Genomic DNA, 26,164 nt, shown 5'->3' with positions numbered 1-26,164 from the left:
AAACGTACACTGATGTATACAGTCAATTGAAAACCTGCTTTTTCTTTTTTTTTAGGAATCACTAATATCAATTCTAGATAATACTAAAAGAGTTCCTGCAAAATGAGGATCATTATCATAACAAGCAACACCCACATGTAATTACAAAGTCACACACATATGAAGGTTGTTCATCTCACAACACTCTCTTTGTGTGCCAATGTATTTTCCGATTTTAAAATGAACCAACAAGGCAGGTTACAGATGCTCAATAAATGTCAAAGCTTTAAGCGTTTCCGTACACTCTCTTAATTAAACTCAAAACTTTTGTTCTTTCTTGAAAATAAAGTCATTTAGTTACACACTGAGGTTCTTAATCTAAAAAAAAAACATTTGCTCAACAGAGCATGCTTCCTCCACTTAGTTTATGTAAACAGCTGCCAGCACACAGAGGCAGAAGAATTTGTTTCCTCTCTTGTTGCCCAGCAATGAATCAGAAGCTTTGCAGGGAATTACCAGGAGCAGACTGTCGATGTCAGCTTTAAGACGAACCGGAACAAAGCCAAGAACTGACTAATACCTGTGAGGCTTTTTTATAGTTTGTGCAGGAATGAGTCATGAGTGATGAGCCATGATTAGCACATGTCTTTTGAAACAGGAGTAATGAGTGATGAGTCAGGAATAGCACATGGCTCCTGAAAACACAAGTGCTGCCTAACAATCAGAGACTGCAGCTGTCCAACAATGTGCAGGGTCTCAGGTGTTTCTAATTAACCCCACAGATGCTCCAAGGAACATTGTGGAGGTTGTGTAAACAAGCCATGATAAAATCAAGCAACACTGGGTAAACAAGCCTTGGTAAAAACATGGTGTACGTACTTTTCAATCTACAAAGGCAACAAGGTTTGGCCAAATAACTGTAAACATTACACCTTAACATAACTACCCCAACTGAACATGAGCAAGCCAACAACCTGGTGGTAGTTTATTACACACAATACAAGAAGCAGATAAAGGTGAGGGAATCACCACACTGGGTAGGGAAAGGGATAGGCAATTAACACTTGCATCTGAGTAGGTTGTGTCCTGCTATCAAACAAAGGGCTGATATACCCCAAACTGGTAGTCAAGAGCCGGGGTTAGGTTGAAAGGAATCCTTGAGCTCCTCAGAAAGTTTCGTTGAAGTCACCCCCACATCAAAGGCCTTTTTTGGGTATAAGCACTGGACCTCTGATACCATGTACTCAGAACACTTCTGAACTGAGGACATTCTTCCAGGAAGAAGTACTCCTGTGCAGCAAGGAGGGACTGCCACTTTGTTGTTTACTTTGCTGTGCTGACCTGCGGCTTGCTGCTTTCTGCCTGGGAGTGAGAGGACTGTACTTAACTCTCTATATCCTGTAATCTAAAGTTTCTCCAGGGCCTCACTGAGCTTGCCTCTGGTTTCTGAAGTCTCACGGACATCAAAGGCTTCACCTGCATCTTGCTACCAGGACCTGGGATGTTTGTCATTTGGGTCTTGCTTGACTCAGATAAATATTAGCTGTTTTTCTAAACTGGTGTGGAGTCCTTTTGTGGTGTTTTCACTGTGTTACTCTGTGTGTGTACAATTACTTTACACATTGACTCTTTAGTTTAGCCTGACTGCTCCTTGCCAAACTACCAGAGGGTGAGCACAGGTAAACCTTTAGCGTAAATCTTACTTGCCCTGATGGGGATTGTAGTCCCTACTTTGACAGGGTGGAAACCTCTGCCAAGTAGAGATCCAATTTCTAACACTTACCTGTTCCCAATTGGAAATCACAGCTTATTAGATGCAATAAGGTAACTCCAAAGTTATCCTATGGGAGAGGCATGCCTTTTGGTAGTGAAAAAAACAAATTTAAGAGTTTTTCACTACCAGCACACGTAAAATTTAAAAGGACATGTCCTACTTTTTAATACCTAGGGGTATTAAAAAGGATAATTTGGGTCTAGCAAAAGGTTTCTTTGTCAGGTCAAAATGACAATTTAAACTGCACACATGCTGCAATGGCAGTCCTGGGAAATGTTTAAACAGGGTATTTGGACAAAATATTGGAGCAGAAATATTGAACTACATATATCAAGTTTTAAATTTTGTGACACAGGAATATTGTGATGCAGAAATATCGTTGACAAGAATATCGATTTTTGTAGGTAAGTGATATACTTTTCAATAATATCCATATTGTTACAAGCATTTCTGTGTTGTTAATATCATTTTCAATGATATAGTTGTAAATATTAACATTTTTTTAATAATCTTTGTGGTTTTAGTTTATATTATTTAAATTGTATGTTACATATTGTTTGTATAATTGTTGGCAATCATCTTAAATGTAGTTTGTAATTTCAAGTTAGGTATAACTTTTAATGTAATTTTTGATAGTTATTTATAGTGTCAGAGCAGGCTGTGAGGTTTGCAGGGGTACAGATGGGAAGATAATTAATTATAATTAATTAATAATTATGTTTTATTAATATTAATTACTTAATTGATGATTAATTATGTAAATTGTGTCATTAATATTTTTCAACTATATTTTAAGTTTGGATTGTTGGGTTTGTAAGAGGATGGGGTGGGAAGGTAATTAAGTATTAATTAGTTATCAATTAATTATTATTTTTATTGACAAATTAATAATTATGTATATGCGTTATAATTATGTAAACTGTTTAATACATATATTTATGATGTTATAAATTAGTTGCAGGCTGTGTTTGAAATAGGGTGGGACTTTTTTCAATAATAATTAACAATTCATTATTCATTTATCAATCATTATCTTAATTTTTTAATATATTTCTTACCAATTTTATTTTAGTTCTGGGCTGCTACTAGTGTGGCAATATAATTCAATAATCAGTTAATAACATTTGTATTATGTCATAATCATTTTTAATAAATATGTATTTTTATTGAGTTGTAATAGTAAATATCATCCCTTTGGAGGCAACATTTTTCCTACTGTTGCACAGTCTAGTCTGGGAATAGTAGATTTTCCCCCTTCAGAGTCCAACACTTTACTTAATGTTGCACACACTGGAATGAGAATAGTTCATTTAACCCTCTGGAGTCCAATGTTTTCCTTACTGTTTGACAGACTGGAGTGGGAATAGTAAATGTTACCCCTTCAGAGTCCAACGCTTTCCCTACTGTTGCACAGACTGGAGTGGGAATACTAAATTTTACCCCTCCGGAGTGCAAAGTTTTCCTTTCTGTTGAAATGGCTGGAGTGGGAATATTCAATTTTACCCTTCCACAACAAACTGCATCAATGTTACTCTACTAGTAACCTTGTAGCATGGTAATCTCTGTCTTGCTTTCTAACCGCTCAATCTATCCACACCTTCAAAAGCATTCCTTTTATTCCATAAGTTTTTTTAGTTATTCAAAATTTTAGGAGAAGTCTCCTGCAACAATAAAGATATTCATTTTCCTCTAGTAGTTAACTCATTCGGAGGTAACTTTTATAATGCTTTTTAACCTGTAAATCAGCCCATGCCTTCTATAACGTTCCTTATTGCCTTTTGCCTTCTGTTATGTTGTTGCTCAAAACTGCCATTTAAAATGGCCACCCCATATACACTAATGATTAAAATAAGTGGTGCCAAGTGTAGGCCAATGAACAAGACTCTAGGGGCCAGATGTAGCAAAACTAGGTTTTGCGACTCGGAAATTGCGACTCCGAGCGACTCGCAATTTCCGAGTCGCAAAACCATATGCAGAAAGGTGTCTCAGACACCTTCTGCGAGTCGCTATGGGGTCGCAAAGACCCACCTCATTAATATTAATGAGGTGGGTCGCAATTTGCGCCCCCATAGCGACTCTGGGCACTCACTGAGATAGAGGCCTGCTGGGAACAGCAGACCTCCATGTCCGTGACTGCTTTTAAATAAAGCAGTTTTTTTTTTTCAAAGTGCAACCCGTTTTCCTTAAAGGAAAACGAGCTGCACTTAGAAAAAAAAACGAAACCTTTAGTTTCGGATTTTTTCAGGGCAGCTAGTGGTCCCTTGGACCACTGCCTGCCCTGAAAAAATAATTTCGGGTCCAGTCACAAAGGGGAAGGGGTCCCATGGGGACCCCTTCCCGTTTGCGAGTGGGTTACCATCCACTTCAAGTGGATGGTAACTGCGACTCCATTTGCAACCGCATACGCGGTCGCAAATCGAAGTGCATACCACTGCGACTCGCAAATAGGAAGGGAACACCCCTTCCTATTTGTGACTCTGAAATGCATTTTGCGAGTCGGTTCCGACTCGCAAAATGCATTTCTGCACAGCAAACATGCATTTGCGAGTCGCAAACGGCGATTTTTGCCGTTTGCGAGTCGCAAATAGTTTGCTACATCTGGCCCTAGAACTCTATGGTGTTGTTTCAACTCCTTGCTCCTAGTATGTTCTAATATTTGAAAAGAATGATTCACTCTATATTTAGAAATTATATTATTCTCATTGATGCTAAAATGTCGTGTTGCAGAAAGCTCCAAAAATTAAGGCTCATGTCACCTTGATTTCAAATTGTAGCATCAAACAATAATGTTGTTGTAAAATGTTTTTTTTATAAACCATATCCAAGAATCAAACCCTCAGTGCTCTTTTGTATGTGTATGTTCACTATTATATTTCATTAGCTTAAAGTTCACAGTTCAGTTTGATCCTTATATTTTAGAATATGCTTCCATTTTAATTATTTTAAAACTACACATTAAATAACACTGAGGCCCTCATTACAAGTCAACAATTACATTTTATAATGTAGAAACATGTAAAATAGTATCCTATTTAGTTGTAGTAAATTGTAATCGGTATTTTGATATTGTGCTAAAAGAGCTCTAGTAAGGAGATAAAATCTTGATGGCATAGATGCAGATAAAGACAGTACCAGAAAAGCAAATATATGCAAGGGGGACACTTAAAGGATTGGTCATGCACAGTAGGGAAGGTGCAGCCTTTGTTCGCCCTGACGGGGATTTGGTATAGCCTCTGTTCGCCCTGACGGGGGGTGCCTAATACAGATCCAACAATGGGATAACTTTAATTTCCATGAAATTCTCAACAATACCTTTGCAGCAGAATGGACAAATAATGATAAGTCCTCTTTTCCCCGTTTCTTAAGCACAAATATCGTTTACAGGACTTTGAAGAAACTTTCCTTCAACTCCCTAGAGTAAATAAAGTTATGTTAAGCATGAAATCCTCATCATTGTGAGCTTCAGAGGACACAATGCTGTCAGATCCTGTTCACAAGAAAGTGGAGAGTTCCTTGAAGAGGCCATAGTGAGTGGGGCATTTTGAAATAAAAATATGAGCTTACGCTGTTTAAGTTTGCTATGCTTTTAAAGGACTTATAGGTCTTTTTGAACGTTTGCAATAAGCCTCTGATTATTCCGTCATTTTAGGCAAAATGGAGCTCCTCTCAAAAAGTTTGTCCAATATCACCTTTGATGTTATCTGGTTCTTAGCCACGTCAGCAAGGGTGGCAATTTGGAGCAAGGCGTCATTTAGTGCTAAGACCTGGACTGTGGATAGAGGGAAAAAGATTTTCATAAACTGGATGTCCTTTTCCATACAGAAACTTTTCGGTCCAAGTTGAACAAGTTAGTACAGAAAGCAATGGACAAGAGAAGATTCTGCAGCCTTTTAAAACTCCTTTTTAAAAAGTCATTTCTGCCTAAAAAAACGTATGCAAAGAGTGCAAGAAATAAAGAAACCATTTTGCGGCCTGGAGTCTGCCCTAAAAGACAGACTAGCCGGAGGTGGTCAGTGGAGCCTCTAAAGCTTCTTCAGAGTTTAGAAGGAACTATTAAAATACTACAGAGCCCACTTCGTCATCTGAAATTGATATTTTATGGAACTAGACTGTGTACCCCCAGAGATGTTTCAAGAAACGCTTCTCCCTCTCTCACAAGTGAAGAAGCAATGCCTTTTGGAGGGAGTTTCAGAGTCTCTAAAGAAAGGGGACCTCTAGGAAGTACCTTTCTCCAGAGACACAGGGGGCTTTTTTGATTATGTTCCTGGTCTTGAAGTCATACTGGCCAGTGCTGAATCTAAAATGTGTAAATTGATCTATCACTCATTTAGCATAGCCTTCACAATTATGACAATTCAGTTACTAATCTCACAAATAAGAAAGGAGCTTTTCTCATTGCCCTGGAGCTTCAGAGTGCCTATTTTCATGTCCTGATTCACAAGAAGAGCTAACACCTCCTTTTCTTTGTGATAGGTGTGAATTATTACAAGTTACTCTCAATCCCGTTCGGTCTGTCCTCATCACCAAGGGTATGCACAAAGGTATTGTCAGAAATGTAGGTCTGTTACATTTAGACGGCAATCATGTTGACTTGTATCTAGATGACTGTTTGATATCCACTCCTTCTCTTTCTAAGGGACAAGACAATCTTGAGGCAATATGCAGCTGTCTCCAGAACCTGTATTCATCCTGAATTGTGAGAAATTGGATCAAGTCCCAACCAAAAAGAAACTGGTCACAGGAGTCTTGTTTGATACTCAGCAAAACATGGTATGCCTTTCGGAAAACATGATGAAATCCTTACAGGAAACTGTTCACCATCTCCTATCTTCTCCTTATCTATCAGCCAGGTCCTTCATGAGAATCCATAATCTCATGGAAACAACTATATTGGTAGTTCTGTGGGATCATCACCATCTCAAGCCTCTTGTTTGCCACATTTTGGCAAACCCCACACTGAATCACAGGACTTTGGGGCTGTAATTCCAGTTTCTCAGACTGTGATCAGGAACCTCAAATGATGGTTGTGTCATAAATATCTTTCAAAATGGACTGTGTTGCCATCTCCTGTGTATCTGGTGATAACAACAGACGTGAGACTAGAGGCGTGTGTGGGGCGCTCTGGAAGGTGGGAAATTCAGTGTCACTGGGCAACCGAGGGGTTTCTCATGTCTTCCAATTGAAGAGAATTGTCAACTGTTTGGAGAGATCGCTACAGTTTCACTACTCATAAAGAAGGGAAATCAGTTGGTATCAGAATGAACAATCAGGTCACAAATAGTTATATAAATTGACAAGCGGGCATGAGGATGAAGGCTCCATCTTTAATAGTTTTAGCCATCTTTCAATGGGCAGACGTCCTCTGGTTTCCTTGACTGCAACCTTTATTCAAATGAAAGGTAAATATCAAGCAGACTCCCATGATTGTAATCTTTTATCAACACTCAAATTCCATCTAGTATCAGAAACATTCCAGCAGATTCTAGTACGGTTTGATCATCCAATGCTGGAACTATTCACCTAGCTCTCCTTACCTACTTTTGTTCTCAGGAGTGCATTAGGGAAGACTGGATGGTGGACGCATTCTTGATCCCTTGGCCAAGAGGGCCCTTGTATGTTTTCCTTCAATTCCCCTCCTCCGGAAGATGCTTGAGAAGATTTTGGAGGAGAGGGCATCAGTGATTGGGGTAGCACCTTATTGGTGTGGGAGACCCTGGTTTCCAATGTTACTTCAGATGTCACTTTCACCTGTTAGTTTCCCCTTCCCCTTATCCAACCTTCCAATGTTACTTCTGATGTCACTTTCACCTGTTACTTTCACCTTCCCCTTATCCCACCTTGTCTTAAATTTGTCCAGTTACTGTACAAGTCTCTCAAGATGCTACATCTAGCCGCCTAGAAATTGAGAGGATAGGTCTTCAGAAGCCAGGCTGGTCAGGTGGGGTTGCCCTGTTCATCCAGCAGTCCAGAAACCCATTACACTATCCTCCTATAAGAAACATTGTAAGAATTATGATAAATGGTGTTCAATCAATCAATAGATTTGTAGAGCACTACTTGTCACCGGTGAGGGTTTCTGGGTGCTGGTAGGGTTCAGTTTATTTGGCCGAATAGGCAGGAACTTTCAGAGCAAACAATTTAAAATCCATTCTGGATTTCCTGAGAGATGGATTTGAGAATAGTTTGTCTCCTACAACATTGTCTGCACAATGGTCTGCTGTCAACGTTTCAGTGAGAACTGGAGTAATGTGTTGATAGTCATTCTATAAGTTAAAAGATTGCTGAAGGGATTTAGACTATGAAAATCAACCACATCCCATGTTCTTTCCTGCTGGGAACTTCCAACAGTGCTAAATGTGTTGTGTTTACAATGATTGGAGCCTCTCAACTTGGCAAACATTTACTGCAGCACAGGAATAGTGTCATTCCTGCTGGCAATCACTTTTGCATAGAGAGTAGGTGAGATTGGTGCCCTAATGGCTTCCTATTTCTTTATAATATTCTTTGAGGATATGGTTATTTTGGAATTAAGCCTACATTTTAAACCTATGGTACACTTTCAATTCCATGCATATAAAGAAGTTGTATTCCTGGTCCTTCAATCAACTTTGCCCTGACTATCCAATGATGTTGGATGTCAAGAGAGCTCTTGATGTTATTTAAACAGGACAAAGTCCTTTGGGGACTTTGATGCCCAATTTGTTTCTTAAGGTCCTAATAGCAAGGGCAAGAAGTAATTTACAGCAAACCTTAGTAGGTAGGTGAGACAGGCTGTGTTTCAAGTCTAACTCTCTATAAAGTTCCCATCCCTAGCACCATTCATGGTAAACCCACAAGACGTTTGCCAGCATTCTAGGAGTAGGCAAACGGGGTCCCCCCATCTACATTTGTAGAGCAGTGAAACAGTCACATGTTGAAACTTCTGTTAAACGTTAAAGTTCACATTTAGATATTAACTCAGGTATGTTTGGTTCCAGGTACTCAAAAATGTTGTGCAGTAATAGCCATCTGTTGCTGTATCAATGAAATACTGATCATCAACAGAGCAAAAGCAACTGGGACTCCCACATACATATGCTTTGCTGATTTTAAAACTGCTTTGGATTGTGTCCCCCGTTGCATGTTATGGGCCAAACTACAGCAATGGGGGTTACCAGCAAGCATTTTAAATGCCATCAAACTGATTTATTCTGACACATGGGTAAAGGTTAAACTAGGGGTAGGCTCACATCTATCTAGGGCAGTTAAATCAACAGTTGGTGTTAAACAAGGATGTGTATTGGCGCCAACTCTTTTCAATCTGTACATAGCAAATCTTTTGGCCAAATTAAATGATCAATCAGCCCATTCCCCCTCTCTTGGTGGCCAACAACTATCTAATGTGCTATATGCAGATGACCTATTATTACTTAGCAACACTAAAATAGGCATGCAAAAATAGCTCTTAACCGTAGACCGACTAGTCAATGTAAATGGTATCTTAATGGGACGACCTTAAAGGAAGTTAACTTGTATAGATACCTAGGGGTCATGACAGATGCTAGAGGCAATAATGCGCCTCAAAAAGAAGCGATAAAAAATAAGGCGCATGCACTTGTTTATGCTTTTGGCACACTTGCAAATTTTATCCATGGCCATGCATTGAATCCAATGACCGCCATTATGAGAGCAAAATGACTCCCAACCCTTGCATATGGGACTGAAATAATGATGGGGATGGAAGAAGCTCTCTTGGATAAACTTTTGGTAAAGGTGTATAAGCGTGTCTTTCGGCTACCAGGACATGCTTCCCCAGCCCAGATCAGATTGGAATTTAAGGTAGTTAAGCAGACATTGGCTCGACCTGCGGCATATATTAAATGTTGTTACAAACTGCGCCATGCCCCAAAAGGGACACTGGCTAATCTAGCTTGGCAGGAAATGAATCTAGAAAGAGGTAATAGTATCTATAAAAAAGTATTTAGAAAAAAGCCTAGCCCTTTTGAATTTAGGAGATGTATGGGATCAGTCGCTTCCAACTCTGGCTTTTAACAAAGCAGTAAATAAATCAAGTAAATTATGTAGCTGTCTAGAAGACAGGGAGTTCTAAAAGTTTGCATGATTGGCTGATTCTTAATTCATATAAAGTTCCCAAAGAATCACCACTGCCGGCTGCCCCCTATTCACTGAAAATCAAACAGCGTTTTCTGAAGCTAAGGCTGGGTGAAGTGTCAATGTTAGACCTCATGCCAAAATGGAAGAAGGGGTCGTTAGTAGAGACCCAAGAGTGCCACTTATGTCATCTGGTGATGGAAAACCTAGTAGATGTGGTCTGCAGTTGTCCAGCTTTGGCTACTGAAAGAAGACATTTATTGAAAAATGAACTAAATGAATTAGGGGTCAGAACGTGCAGTCAAGCTTTAATTGAAACATTCAAGAAACTCCATACTGAATATTAGGCTTATCCAATTTTTGGAAATTTTTACCTGTAAAATTTCCCGCACTGAAACAAGCCAGCAGATTGGAATGGTCCCAGCAGAAACAAAAGGTACATACTATGAATAAGAAAGGGCGAAATCAGGAGGTTCTGTAGTAGTAATTGGAGATAAGTGGGGGCAAATCCACAGTATGAATGACATGTTCTTTTTAGTCTTATTAGTAATATTGCATCACTAATGTTTTATCATATCACTTATATTTTTTGCTTAATTGTATGTTTATGGTTTTAATTAACTAATAAATTATTTCTTGGAATGAAATACTAAATGTATCTCTATGTGTTTAACTGTCTGAGCCTTCTGAAAATGGGATAATTGGATAAATAATCACTTTGTAAGGACTAGGACGGGGAGGAAGGGTAAAGAGGTAATAAAGTTTACCAGTAATTAATTAATCATTCATACTTGGAACATTGTGGCAATGGTGTATGGAGGAGGACCTCACTGCCCTGAGAATCCCAGTGCACAAATGTCACAAGCAAAAACAAAGTGCTATTTACAGTTTTCAGACACGCTACTGGAAGCATAAATGATCCTTTTGAAAACTTACCATCCCTCTCTGTTGAGACACTTAAATCCATCTTAGCTGCCAGGAAGACTTCCAAGGATGCGCACTAGTTTCCGTAGATCTTTAATTGAAAGTAAGCCGCTGGTGACTGCAGCGGCCATCTGAATGGAGTTAATTGATTTTGATTATTGCAGTCTCCTATTTGTAATGAAAAAAACAAGCACATCTTTCTCTGTGTTAGTCTGCTTTGGTTAGTGCAAACGGAACAGAGAATTCCCGTAAAGACTGAAAAACAGCGCGCAGTTCCACTTATGATTTCGTATGTTTTCTTTTCGTTACCAGCTGCATACTGTTTTTGTCATTAATTAGAGTGTTCCCGCACAGTTCCAACCAACCAAAACGCAATAACACTTGTTTTTCGATCAAGACTGCAGTAATAATCAAGTAGCAATTAAATACAGATGCAGGACAGAAGAACCATTCACTAGCGAGGCAGCTAACTGACAGGAGAGGAAGCGCAGCAGGGCCCCTAAGCTCTTTCTCGACAGCATGACACGTACACTTCAGCTCTCCTTGTGGGAATGGACGTAAAAGTCAGAACAAATGGCTGCCGCGCTCCGCTCCCAGCCTGCCCCTCTTATCCACGATCTTGCCTCTGAATGCCGTCATTACGTTCCTCTTTTCGAGCAAATACACTTATCTGTACTCTTTCTAGATCACCATTTCCTTATTGACTTTGCGTGCCCGCCTGCCCTTGGACCAGCCCCCCATCTCACTGAAATTAGTTTCCTCCTTCTCTCGCAATTTGCCTTTCCTCAGTTTTGCCCGCTTTACCATCTCTCTACTTCTGCGACCTCACACTGCTAGCCTTCAAGTGATACAACTTCTACATATAACCACCACTCCCCAAACGCCCTCCCAGTTCCCTTTGTACCACGGTGGGATGTTGAGTTTTTCTTTGTTGACCCCTGAAAAAGTGAACTTTCTCTATGCGACTACATAATGCCGTGGCCAGGTGGCTTTATGGATGCCCGTATCATTATGCTCATCCTCTTTTCTGACCAGTCTCCCTGGGCGTAGATGGTGTTCCACACCTCTTAACCCGGGGCTAATTTTGGGCAACAATCACTGCATTACTCCATTCTGCTTATGTGCAAAAGACTACTTTTATTGGGCGCAAGATTAACCAGCTATCTCCAACAGCTGAGCTGCACAATAATGTCCTTCTCAACGTTCCTAAAAATGTGGCGCTATCCCATCCCCACCTAAAAAGTTACCATGCCAACATTTCCCTCAACCAATCTCCTCAATAATAAAAATTCCAATGTTAATTTTTAACTTCACATAACCTCATTTGTTCTTCTTCCAGATCATCCCTTACCTTATTGTCGTCACCTATCTCGGACCAGGCCCCTTCTCCTTGAGTCTTATTTACTCTTTCTCCTCCTGTGAATTGTCTTTCTTCCTTTCAGACCCTTTTACAATCTCTCTGCCATTGCCACCTCACACTACTACCAGTGAAACCCTCCCAGAGGTGGTATTTCTCTCCCCCTCACACTCTAGCTTCCTTCATCTAAGCATCAAACAACCCAACCAATGTCTCTAGGTGCAACGTATTCCCAAATGTGGACAGGAAAACCCCCATCATGGTGATAGATTCCGAGCACTCATACACAATATCATTGGGCCTCCTTTAGATATTGGCAGATGAGTTTCGCTGTCAGAACGGTGATGGATATCCGTCCAGAGAAATCTAAATCTCAACATATCATATTGGATGTAGATTTTGGCAGATGGAATATCCCTCACTGTTGTGACAGAGTACCTCGTCTCCCACTATCTAAATCAGGCTCTTTGTGTTTCACTACTCTATATCTTTTGGCCCTGCAGAGCCCAGATATCTCCCTGTTAATTGCCTTCCATGCGCTATATAGCCCTGCCATTTTCTGTGCTCTTCTCTAAACTCTCCTCGGCAACAACTATGCCACTTACGATTCTGTACCTGACCACTTTTCCCTCAGATTCTCAATATCCCATTTCATCAAATTTATTACTTCCAGCCCAGTAGACTGAACCAAGTTGTTTTCCCTTCAGTTATCACAAGGTGGGCAGTAACTGGACCCATCTCATTCCCCATAAGCTGAACCACATCAACATCACTCTGCCTGACTCAGTCTGAGCTGGTGGCCAAAGAACCACTTTTACATTTCAATCCCAGCCCATATCACATTCGAATGCCCACAGTTCCATAATACTTTCTTGGGGCCCTTCATAGTCTCTAACTGTGGGATAGAGGCCGCCTTACTGCCCCGATACTCCCACTGCACATATCCACAAATGCAACCACTCTTTCATTTCCTTTAGCCTTTCATCCTTACTTTGCTCATTTTGAGGCAGTAGCACTCTTGCTGCGTCTATGCGGAACAAGTGTGCCCCAAAATGCTGCTCCCTCAAGCCCACCTGCCTCAGGTAACACCTCATGGCTTCCAACAACTACCTGCCTAGCATTATGCTCCCCAAATTGTGTTTAAACACCGCTCCTGCTGCTGCACCGCTCAAACTGAGAAAGCCACTAAACCATGCCACAGGGCAAATCTTTGTCTCCTCTGATTTCTGCCACCCCACCCCACAACACTACCCTAACCCTTCTGACATGTTTTTCTCTTTTAATTCCGAATACCCAATCCCCACTCTGACCATGAAGGATGTTCAACTCTAAATCCAGATTCCAAATCCTTCCTACCAACTCTGAAACTCAAAATGCCCAAAAAACATTAACATAAACAGAGCCCCAAACAGCCAGGTCCTCCAGGTGGAAGCTCACCCAAATCTCACCTCCTGCCGTACTGACTTCAGTATTTGTATCATCACTGGATGCTGAATTGTCCCTTCCCTACTGTCCTACTGCTCTCCCTGGCCCATCCTTCCAACATTTTCCTTTAGAACTCACCGTCACAGGGGCTATAACCCCACAACATTTTCGCATATAGAGCAATTTGTGCCATTTTTCCTGCAATTGTAACTGCCACCAGGCCTTTCTCCACCTGCACTGCAATAAAATTAATCATGTCCTTCTTCCTTGTTCCTTCATCCCAAACCCACTCCTCCATGACTGTCCTAATGGAACTTCTGACTATAAAATGTCCTTCCAGACCATCCTTTGGACCTACTCATCGTGTCCCCCAAAGTTTTTTCCACCATATGATCACCCTCACACTCTGATTTCCCACTACTCCATGTCTGCTCCAGGGGCTAATCCATGGAACCTCACCCACTGTGAATAAGATAATACGTAAGCCACACGATTGTTAAGACCTGCAACATGTCTGGTTCTGAACAGTAGGTTGTCTTTAAACATTCGCAGAAGCTTCAACATGTAATCATCCTTGGTTGTCTTTCTGTTGACCAGATACACCACTGCTTTCTTGTTTCACTGCACCACAATTATACCGCAAGCACCAGCAGACGAAACTTTAGAAATCCCATCCTGTGCTATTTGCCACATCAAACCCTGAGACATTTTTTCTACAAAATCTTGAGCACCCTCTATGTCTGAAAAGATTTCAACTGTTCATGTCACTTTGTTGCCTTGAACCACAACATCTCGCTATTGTATAGATTCAGGTATTGCAGCCATATTTTCAAGTCCAATTTCTTTCTGCCCGTCATCTGAATCTCATGATAAGGTTTAGTTGCTCCCCTTATAGAGAACACCATCTGTCTTCAAAACACAATTTCAGGGGCCACCACCCTACAAGCACAACTTAAGTGGCCCATCACCTGCTGTATGTTTCTCAGTTTCCATTTCATACTCCCCATCACTTCTTGTAAAAGTGTCCTCAAAGTGATTATTTTTCCAGTGTCAAGTGCAACAACTTTCCACAGAGTCAAGCTCTCTTCCCAGGAATGTCAGCCTAGGAACAGGTTCTTTGGTCTTTTCTGCTGCCAACGGTATGCTACATGTTGTAACCACTCACTCTGGTGTCGCCATTAACCTATTGCATTCCCCAGCCCTCCCCCATTGTCCAAGCAACAACAAATCTTCAAGGTGAGCCAGCAACTGCTCAGACCCTACCTCCTGCTTGACTACCCATTCAACAATAGTGCTCCATTTCTCAAACAACTAACACTCCACTGAATGTGTATCCCCAGGAGATAAAAGTTGTTCAGGGTAACTAGCAAAAGCCGGATCACTCACATCCCTCATCAGTTCTATGGCTGTATCTGTAGTGGCATATGATACCCCACACTCAGTATATTTGATAAATTCGTTGACTGATGCCCCTTTGGGACAAGAGGGGTGGTAGATCAAGCAAAAGTCACTCACACCTTTTTTTGGCACAACCCCTGAAGGTTAAATCATGAGGGTATCAACTGGTTGGGTCTGACTGGACCTGCCATTGCTCCACATACTACTTCACTCGAGTCACCACCCTGCCCTGGCCTGTCTTCTTTCCTCTCCCTTCCACAGGCACTCCCCTGTCATAGCTGTCACCAGCCGTCATTCCTAATATCATTCTCACTCCTCTACCCCTTTGTGTTTCTTGCTTACCTTACCTTGTTCAATAACCACGTGACACAACCCATTCCCACATGTGCCCTACTGCCTCCGTGAGTTCCATGCACCACTGGAGACTAGGCGACACCTCTGTGCCCCTCAACCTGTTTTTCCTAGCCTTCGTACTTGCTTTTCCCACAGACTGTGCCTATACACTTCCACCTCATTCTATGTACTTATGAACAAATTATGCCTTTGAGAGTTCCCATCTCTGTGGCTGCTGACTCTCAGAGGCCCTGCTTGATTTGTGGGCAGTTGCCGAAGACTGCCTACTCTGGGACGTGGGAATCCTAGAATGATATGCACCCCTCGACCCCTCAGCATATCTTTTCCCCCATCTTGCCTGCATAGTCCTTGATCCAATTCCTCTGCCATACTCCCCCTTTTGAGCCCACAGCACTCAGGTCCCTCCGTTGCGGGGTTGCCCTGTGTCTTTCTGCCCCTATGATGCTCACTGCCCCTTCACATGACTAATAATGGGGTTCCACCTATGTGTATCCCTCTGCTGTCCCACTTCCTCAACACCCACTCTCGGCCCCTTGGACTGGTGTTCACTGATACCTGTTACTTCTGTTACCCCATAGCCCAGGGGAACCATCTCACCTTGTTGGTGGCTCACCCTTCCCCAGGGGGCCTGGCTCCCGAAGTAGGCATCCAGTTGTATGACCACATCTAACCACAGGCCCTCCTTTTTTGCAATCAAGCTCATGAACATGAAGAAGCCAACTCCAAGTTGAATGGAACCTTGAAAACTGCCCACCTCCATTTCCCTTCTCAGCTGACCAGTACCCATGGGAAAAGGGTACCTTTCCAGGGGTGAGGTGCTCTGTGCCCCTCTGCCTTAACTCACCACCCACTACTACTGAAGTATGTTCTGGCCCCAATGCCCTTCTCGTAGCTTGGTGTGGTGCTGCACGCCAACACCATGCCTTAACAGCATTTGAGGTTGCCCTTTAAGGGAGCGACCTTGGCACATCTTTAACAGAAGCTTCTAGTAGAGGGCGCAAGCGGCCCACAGCTTGTATGTAAATAGCACTGGTGATAACCTCCAGATACAAAAATCGACCAGAGCATATGGAAGGAGAAAAGAATCAGGTAAAACAACAGATCCAGTAGAAGATCTGCTGCGAATTCCAACTGCTTGAGAAAAAGATGATAGCAAGAATATAGAAACGCCAAGCAAAAAATTAAGGATAATTTGTGAAGGAAAAATCCAAACTGTCAAGAAAAAATCAGGGTCGGAAATTAATAATATTTTTGCATTTAGTGTGACAAACAAATCTGGAAACTAGGTCTGTGCTGACACATTATGCCTTTCCAAGCATTGCCTTTTCATATGTTTGAAGGTGGAACTGACCTCAAAGAAGAAACTCAGCCACATTTTGAATTGAGATATTTCAACAACTCCCATGACCACCACATCGGAAAGGACATTTCATAAGGCCATGCTTCACCCTCATTTAGAAATTTGCGAACTTGCATTCACTTTACCTTGAAGAAGAAGACCAAGTCTGACTTTCTTTGTGCCAAACAGTATTCTGGATCTCTGCAGTTGTGACAAATGCTGCACGCTACTAACAAATCGCAAGAGCCTACTTTGCCCCTGCAGTCACAGTAACGCTGGAGCAGCTCCAGAGATAAGGGTATAAGAAAAGTCTTCCCCTTCTGGGTCTGCATGATCCTGGGAAAACTCTTTGCACATCTTTGTGGTCAGGTCTTTTGTAAATAAATTGGCACTCGCTTCTACTCTGCAGGTCAGCTCTGCTTCCACTTAAGATGGCCAATGAAAAAATGAACCATTTTGGGGCATTAACTCTCCTTATCATATTGAGATTTGGCCCCCTTATCTGTCATTTTCATTTAAGTAGTACTCAATATGTTGGCAGTCTGCAGGCTAGAGCTAATGAGAGAGCTATTGTTGACTATAAAATTATGTTTAACTTGTCTTAGCTGTCATTCTCCTTTAGTGACAGATGTCCCAAGCCCATTTGGAACTTGATGTCCACATCTCTCTCTCTCTTAATCTTTTTCCTACTTTCAGTTTCTCATAAATTACCTAAACCTCTTCTCAAGGTCGTGAGATGATTGTGCTGTACTTTATACCCATCATCAAAAAATCTTACTGGTTGTTTTTGTCAGTCAACCTAGAAAGAATGGATGTAATTAGATCGTTTTTGCTAAGTTCACTTGTTTTGCCACTTAGTGAAGGATAGTTTTGAGGGGTGCAATGTACAATTGGGTTACTCCAGCAAGGACGGCGTTTCTGATGTTCAGACTAGGTATGATCAACAAGTGAAAGTTTTTTCAGAGATATCCAGATGGATGAGGTGGTAACTTTTTTAGTCATTCAAAATTAAGTGATTAAAGAGTTTGAGATCATGGGAAGATCAATAGTGAGGTTGGGGTGCAGAAGGAACGGCATACCTAGCTGTGACAGGAATATAGGGTCTCTCTAGTAAACATTATTTTTAAGGCATGAGCCTGAACAGTAAGTCCACTTCTGGACATGCTATTCTGAAGGAATGTTTAGCCTTCAGTTCCAGAGACCTGTTGGGAGTATTGCCTTTACTTCTGGAGGTCACCTTTTATGTATTGAGGCCCCATAGGGAGTATTGTGCCTAATTCTTGGGGCTGCCAATGGAGTAAGTGTCTTGTTTTTGAGACTTCAGCTCAAGTTGTGTGTACAGTTCTGTCACCTATATCTGGTGGTCATGTCTGGAGCATTGCGCTTAGTGTTGGCAGCCACATCAGAAATTTTGTCTCCAGTTCTCAAGCCGACACCTGGAGTATTGAGTCTACTTCTTATGTTGACATCTAGAGTCTTATGTCTAGACCTTGAGTCTACAGCCTGTGTTTTCCGTCCAGTTCTGGAGGCTCGTATCCAGATTTGAGAAAGTCTAGAGTTCTTATCCAAACAGTGCAACATGTAAATTCCAAATCCCAAAAGAAAGGCTGAGGAACTAAGTGCTGTATGGGATACAGGAAAAACTGAAAGAAGGTAGTAATACGAATATCCAGATTCCTAGAGGGAATAAATCCAGTATAAAATTCTTGCTTTCTGTATACAATCCACCTATGAGATAAAGAACAAAGGCCCTCATTATGAGTTTGGTGGTAATGAGACAGCCAAACTCGCGTTGGCGGTCTAACTGCTGTACCCCCGGCGGTAAAGACTGCTGTATTATGAGTTATGCAGTTTTGGCAAAGCCACAACGCCGCCAGTCCCGCCGGCAAACCGCCAGGCTTTTCACGGCGGTCACCCTGCCATGAAAACCCTGGTGGTAACACACCTGACAACAGGAATCCCCATTCCTGTCGCTGGCACACGCACCCCCACACGTCCACACACTTAAAGACACACACCCCCACCAGACTGCACACATACATTCAAACACCCCCACCCGACCGCACGCATACATTCAAACACCCCCACCCGACTGCACGCATACATTCAAACATCCCCACCCGACTGCATGCATACATTCACACACCCCCATTTGACCACATGCATACATTCAAACACTTCCACCCGATGGCACAAATACATTCACACACCCCCACTCACTCTCACACTAGCATACACATGCCCCCACTCGCTCTCACACTGGCATACACCCCCTTGACTCGCTCTCACACTGGCGTACACAACCCGCACTTTCTCACACACATACGCATCCCCGTCTGCATTCATTCACACCCCCACGCCCCTCCACATTCCTTCACACCCCCACCCCCTGCAAATACGCATACATGCACACACTCCCTCCCTCCACACACGCATACATGCACACACTCCCCCTCCATGCACGCATACATGCACTCACTCCCCCTCCAGACATGCATACATGCACACACTCCCCCCTCCACACACACACATACATATACACACTCCCCCTCCGCATACATGCACACACCACACACATGCACCTGCCACCCTCCCTTTCGGTCGCTCCACTTACCTGTCTGGGTGAGGTGGTCATCCGGGAGGGGATGGGTGTCAGCCTATTCCCTGCCAGTGCCACACTACCATGCAGGATCCACCGTGCAGGAACCGTCGTGCCATATTACATCTTATAATACGGTGGGCAGAGTCCATCGGCATGGCGGTGTTGGCACTGGAGCTGCCTCTCACCCGCTGTCACTCAGGCCGATGGTGTTGGATTTCCACCCTTAAATGGGTGGAAATGCTTGGGTGACACAGAATACAGCGGTCATTGGACCCCCAACACTGGCGGCCTTTGGACGCCCGTGTCGACGGCGGTCTTTCAAAAGTCCACCTAAGTCGTAATGAGGACCTCAGAATACATTTGAAGAGTAAACTTTACCCTGATGCATTGAAATTCAAGTACCTTATATGCAGTGGAATGATACAATAACAGGCAACAACAATAGGTGTGAGAGAAATACTACTGTCCGCCAAGCCAAAGCACAAATTATGTATATTTTAAAGAACTGGTAGCATTGAGTCACCGACTGATGAAAGGCAAGCCAGACCTAAAAAGGCCAAGAACTGACACAGGGGAGCAGATGTAATAAGTATGTAAGGGTTATCTTGTAGACCATGTAGGCCTTTGTGTGTGAGAAGCAGGAAGAGATATAGCCTGTGATCATTGTCGTCATTACCTGCCTTCAGGTTCTATGGTGCCTGGGTAGAAAGCGAGCTTGGTGGCCCAGCAAAGGGTGTGGGTGCAGCCTGCCAAAGCATCACAGAAGTAAACATGGGGACACCAGGGAGCATGGAGGGGAGTCAATCCTTGTATAAGTAAGACAAGTGAAAGGGCTGTGTCATGTCAGTGTACAAAATATGGTGTCATTCCCTAGGCGGCTGTCTTACAGAAGAATCATGGCTTCCAGATAGCAACAGAAAGACTCAGCTCATTGAAGTATATAATAGCAGCAGAGATCCCTATGGACCTGTAAGCAACTAACTGCAATCCCATGAGGCCTACTTAGAATTTTATCCATTCCAGACTCATAAAATCAGTATTTGAGACATGTGATATTGATTAAGCGTCAAAGGCACTTCAACTTGTAGTTGGCACTATAGAACCAGCTATTACTATTTAATGTCTTATATCAGCACATGTTCAGTTTGCCTATCAGGAGTACCCCGAATACATCCTGCTTTTAAGCACAGTTCCAACAATTGATATTCTCATTCAAATCAAAAGCACTCACTTTAAAGCTCGGCTTGGTTTCTCAAGTAGGATGGCGGAGAAGTCGCTGCAGGAGTCGGTCTTGTGTGAGAGGCAGCCCAGGCGAGTCCTCATTCCACTCCCCCTATCGACACCACAGGAGAAAGGCACATAATCAACAAAAAGCACTTCAAAATCACTCTTCTTCAATCTGTTAGATCACTCTTAGGATCTCAAACTCAAATTCTACTAGATTGCAGATCTTCTAGCTCGCGATAACTCTACAAGCCTGACAGTCATTCATGTTCTGATTTGTCATCTTTTTCCGGTCTGACCGGCTCCCTCGAAAGCTTGGCTGTAAATAGTCATATGAAATTATCCATATTTTACAGGGGAAAAGAAAGGGTTCACATACCTAGGAAAACAGCGCTCCCTTTGATAAATAAAGAAAGTGTAAGAAAAAAAATTAGGCCATGCCACATGGTTTAAAATGCTTGTACACCAATACAACCAGGGGCGTAGCTCGATCAGTAAAGTTGGGGGAGGGACTTTAGATTTTCCAACAATCACGCTGGCATATGATGTTAAAGTATATTATAGGACAAGCAGGGTGCATAACAGAGGCCTAAGGGGCAGTGGAAAGGGAAAGAAAAGGAACTGGTAGGAGCATTAAGTAAAAGAAAACACAATAGTTTGTAAAAATTAACCAACATTTTTTAGGACTTTCAAAACAGAGAGGTGGGAGAGAGTGTGTGTGATTTCTCTGTGTGTATGTAACAAATCCTTCTGAATTCCAACCCACACACTCTTATCCAATTGACAGCACATGTACTTAACTATTTATTGGGGGGAAGTGTTACACCCCAACAACCTATTCATGGGGGGGTTGTAAGACCCCAACAGACACACACCCTCCTCCGAAGCTACGCGCACAGAATATAACATGCAAAACCCCCAGCAGAAGCAAACGGTGAAAAGATTAACACATTCAAAAGGTACCAAATGGCATGACTTTTAGATGCATTGGTTTTGATTACAAGTTCGACATTTTTGTAGAAACATTCGAAAAAATAACAGGAGCCAACAGATTTTTAAACAATCAGGCAACTTGAAACTTTTCTTCAACCTGCTCCCAAGCTCCAAAGGTGAGTCTGTAACTTGTCTTTGTTACTGGCTTAGTGCCATGTATTTGGGCAGTTCCATGCATGCACGAGGCGACTGGTATGAATCTCATCCTGGGCACAAAGCCTACACCTTGTTTTACACTTGGAGTTTTGCATCAGCCCCGCCTCACCATTATGCTAGGATAGTGAGTGAAACAATGTGTATTACTATTTATGCCTTTTCATAGCTCCATCTCTTAAGACTTGGTAGACATCAGAGATCTTCTTGATTTTGTTTGGCTTATCATGAAAGGGATGGTTATCCAGATTTACATAGTGACGAATGAACGATGGACAGTTGATGTCAAAGTGTACCACATTTTGAGTGAATTGGAAATGAGTTGACATAGATAATTTTCAGATATCTGAACATGTTTACTGTAAGAAACGTGTGATTGTATCTGACCAATTCACAGTGTTACAATGAATATAAAGAGAGACAGATTCAAATCGCCAGTAATTCCGATAGGGCTGTGGAAAGGAGTTACTGTCCCCATTGAGAATCCAAGTTGTGACTGTATACTACGACTCTGGACTTTTTTAGTAGGTGAAATGTCTGGGTGAAATCCCGGGTGAAAATGGAGAAATGAATGCAAGAATCATTACAGAAACACCATTTCCCGTATTTCATCCCCCATTACCTGGCAATACCAGGAATACCCAATACCGACCCACTTCGTCTTAAAGATCCATCGTGTAGCTGAGGAGGGTGAATGGAGCCACTGGTGCTTGAATCAACTAGCTAACATTAAATAAGTGTTGCAGTCAAACGGATTCAGCAGAAGTGTGTTGTGATTTCCATTCAGTCTGAAGTTTATGTCGAATATGCCCCAATAAGGGGCATATTTACAAGCCCCTTGCTCCACCTTAACGCAGCCATAGCATCATTGTTTTACGCTTAGGTGGCTTTTGTGCCGAGTCATATTTACAAAGTGGTTTGTAACCCCTTGCACCACATTGTGCCTGTGCCAGGCATAATGTATGCAAGGGGGGCGTTCCGGAGTAGGGAAGTCTGAACAAATGGTGCAGTGAAATTTACAACATTTCAATGTGACATTTTTTGCGTCATTTTTAATGCCTGCGCAGAGCAGGTGTTCCAAGCACTCACCCATTATATTTAATGGGCCTCCAAGTGCTTTGCTGCACTAGAATCAACATTTTTGATGCTAGTGTAGCAAAACACCACAATTGTATCCAAAATGTGCTAACGACTGCCATGGTACGCCGTATTTTAAATATGGCGCACTCATGGTATTGTTAGGTGCAAGTCGGGGGCGCAAGAAAACAAGCTTATCAATATGCTGATGTTATATGATCATAATATTGTATGTGCTTGGTAACTAAACTATCTTTCCCAAGCAAGAGGAGCACATATGTTTTACTCTGTGAGCAATGCAGAGTATTTTGAATATTTATGATAGAGTCTACTGGTAAGCAAAGAAGTGTCTTTGCCTTCTCTAGCCGCCTGCCATTATGCATGAGAGTGAATTTTACAATGCATGCAATGTATTTGGTGGATTCATGTATGTTCCTTTTGTTATTGAGGATGATGCTTTCCTATCACTTAGGACCTCAGTAGGAGTACAGCAGAATACCCGATGCAGTAATACCACACCTCGAATCCATTACTGCAGGTGCTACAATTTCTGGATGCTAAATCACCAGATCATCATGGGTTTTTGTGCCTAGAGTGGTTAACAGCTTCACAAATCATATTTAGTTGTTGATTTCTACTTGTTAAATCCAGATGACGTACACTTTTCCTGGAAAATTGACACCTGGTTTTACTAGTTGACTGTACCGGTGTTGATGCCGACCAATATGTAATCCCAGCTCGGCCAGTAACTTATGAGACAGATTAATGCATTCATTCAACTCGTAGTGGGGGCCTTAGTCTTCAAGTTGGATATTTCTTCCTATGAATGTATATGTGAAGGCTTGTCCTGCGTGAACATTACCATGTACACCAGTGCTTTTCATCATTGAGCATTGACAATGGTGTTATGGTTTACCAGAAAGGCTACTATTAAGTACACTAACAAGGAAAGTGATCTATAAAATGCCACCATCCCCTGACCAAGCCATGGAGTGCTGCCAGGCAATCAGTTGCATAGTAAACATCATCTCAGTGTCCCATGCTTTCATTTGCAGTGTGTGAACACTATGATTCTTACTCCTGTGGTTGTGTTGATAATGCTTCTGTGGTTGCTGTTCTCCTCTTCCAATAAATTATCAAGTTTGCTGAACCTGTTTGTTTTGGTTATAGGACTCTGTGCACTTTACTACTGCTTACTAGTGGTATAATGCTTGTGTTCTCCCTTTTAGACCTGGTAAAATTGGCACATACCTAATTGGCATATTTAATTTACTTATAAGTCCCAAGTATATATGGTGCTACAAATACCAAAGACAGGTAAGTTAAATGCTACTAGTGGGCTGCAGCACTCATTGTGCCACCCACTAAAGTAACACTATAAATACATGTCTCCTGACCTACCACTGTAGTCCAGGAGTGTATTTTGACCTGGCAAAATAATGTTTTGCCAGGCCTAAACCCTCCAAGTTAATACTTACAAGTCACCTCTAAAGTAGGCCTTAAAACCCCATTGAACAGGGCACATGGTATTTTAAAAATATGACAATATGACATCTAGGTGTTTTACATGTCCTGGCAGTGACAAATCTCCAAAGCCATTTTTCACTGTGGCAAACGTGGCTCTCCCATAGATTAAAAATGGGTTAAGTTATTACATTTATTAAGAGCTAAATTCAGTTTGAAAGTAGCTAGAAAGGGGCTTCATTGACTTGTTCCAATAGTATATTAAAGATCAAATTGAGTTTCATATTAATATTTTGGAAATTACACTTTTTGAGAGAAGTCATTTTCCTGCCTAAAACCAAAAGGCTTTCCTGCCATTGTTCAGTTGTTACCTATCACTAGTTGGCACCACTGTGGTAAGGTGTGTATCCTTCCTTGACAGTGGACAAAGGGCCCTGGATATGGGGGTGGAGGCACCTCCTACGACAGGATGACCTGGGTGCCTGTTCCCAGTCATTTCCAGAGCTTCACAGGATACTTACCTTATCACTGGCAGATGAAGCTTACACATAGAACTATTCCCCTTTGTCTCTCTAGTCAGACTAGCATCAAACCCAGAAAGAGTAGAGGAACTGACCAAAGATGATTTAGGGGATGGACAAAGGCTTGCCCACCACTCACAGACTGACCCTAGGCATAAAAGGTGTGGGGAAACTGGGCTGATTGCAGAAGCTCCCTGACTTCTTGCCACCATTTCCCACTTATGCTGGTGTTTTCCTGACTCTGATGGTGCCCTGGGCACTGCAAACCAGTCCCAGGGCCTGTGCTCTGATGAAAGTGATTATGCACATTAGGCTAATTATAATTGGCAGTGTCAACCTACCTATAAGTCCATAGTATATGGTAGGGCACATAGGTTTAGGGACCCCAGCATAGGTAGGCACCCATAGGTGCACTGCTGTGGTGCCTAGGGTCATTTTATAAGCAGGCCTGCCTTGCTGGTTGCTTTTAAGTTAAAGTTAACCCCACATTCAACTTTGGAATTAAAAGTACTTCCAAAGTCTTAAACTACCTTATTTTTACATATAAGTCACCCCTAAGGTGTGCGTTAGGTGCCCCAGGTTTAGGTGCAGTGTACCTATCAGCAGGGACCTTATAAAAGAGGTTTTATGAGCCCTGGTGAGGGCAAAATAGCTAAATTTGTTTTCCCCATTGTGATTGAGATCCATAGGCTAACACGAGGAGACATTTAAAAAAAAAAAAAAAAGTCTCAAAAGGAGCTAGATATTTCAAGTTTGGTATCAAACTTATTAGTATAATAAATCCAACAGCTTGCCATTGTTGAATTTAATATAACTTGCACCTAGAAAGAGTTTTAGAACTCTTTGTAAAAGCTACCAGTTTCAGCTCTGTAGTGCCCTTCTCTGATTGGCCAGCCTCTGGCAGCCAGGCCAGGCGGCCTTGATGAGGTGTGAAGTGGCCTGGGCTGAGGACGAAGGAAGTGCCTGGGGGAGATCTGCTGCAGCAGATGGTGAAAAAGGATGGGGGAGAGCAGCCAAACTAGACTTCAAAGGAGGGAAGGACATTTGGGGCAGCTCTGGCCCTTCCATATTTCCTGCAAACCCAGACAACCAGGTGCACCCTTGATTAGATTAGGAGAGGGTAGAAGGGCAGGAAAGGGTTGTGCTAAGGAATTTTAGCTAAACCAGTGGGCTGGCTCAGCCAGATGTAACCTCTGAGATTTCATTTCTGCCATTTTGGATTTTTGGAGAATGGTGCTCCCCAGGACTGATTTTTGCCACACGTCCCAGGAAGTGGTCATCTAAGAGGGTGATGACCTGCCTGTGATTGGACAGTTTTACCATTTGCTTTCCCCCACAGGGGCAAGGACAAATATGGCAGAGCTACACCCATGCTTCATATCCCTACGAGGAACAAGACAAGATGAAGGACTGCCCTGCTGTACCCCTGACCTGCACCAGGACACTGTACTCTGAAGGAATGCACCAGGACACGCTTAGGCTTAACCAA

At 42.3% G+C, this 26,164-nt stretch overlaps 1 protein-coding gene across 2 annotated transcripts in view; it reads right to left on the bottom strand.

Annotated features, from left to right (window-relative positions):
- The window catches only part of RGS8 (regulator of G protein signaling 8), a 292,063-nt gene that overhangs the window by 130,025 nt on the left and 135,874 nt on the right, over positions 1-26,164 (bottom strand). For both annotated transcript variants that reach the window (XM_069232061.1, XM_069232062.1), the window contains exon 2: positions 20,475-20,576. In XM_069232061.1, the coding sequence (XP_069088162.1) occupies positions 20,475-20,576 (102 nt within the window). The remainder of the gene's footprint in view (positions 1-20,474; positions 20,577-26,164) is intronic.

This window comes from Pleurodeles waltl, chromosome 4_2 (assembly GCF_031143425.1).
Source record: "Pleurodeles waltl isolate 20211129_DDA chromosome 4_2, aPleWal1.hap1.20221129, whole genome shotgun sequence".
NCBI classification, from domain to species: Eukaryota; Metazoa; Chordata; class Amphibia; order Caudata; family Salamandridae; genus Pleurodeles; species Pleurodeles waltl.
Note: the sequence above shows the minus strand (reverse complement) of the source record. Positions and strands in the feature narration are given on the sequence as shown.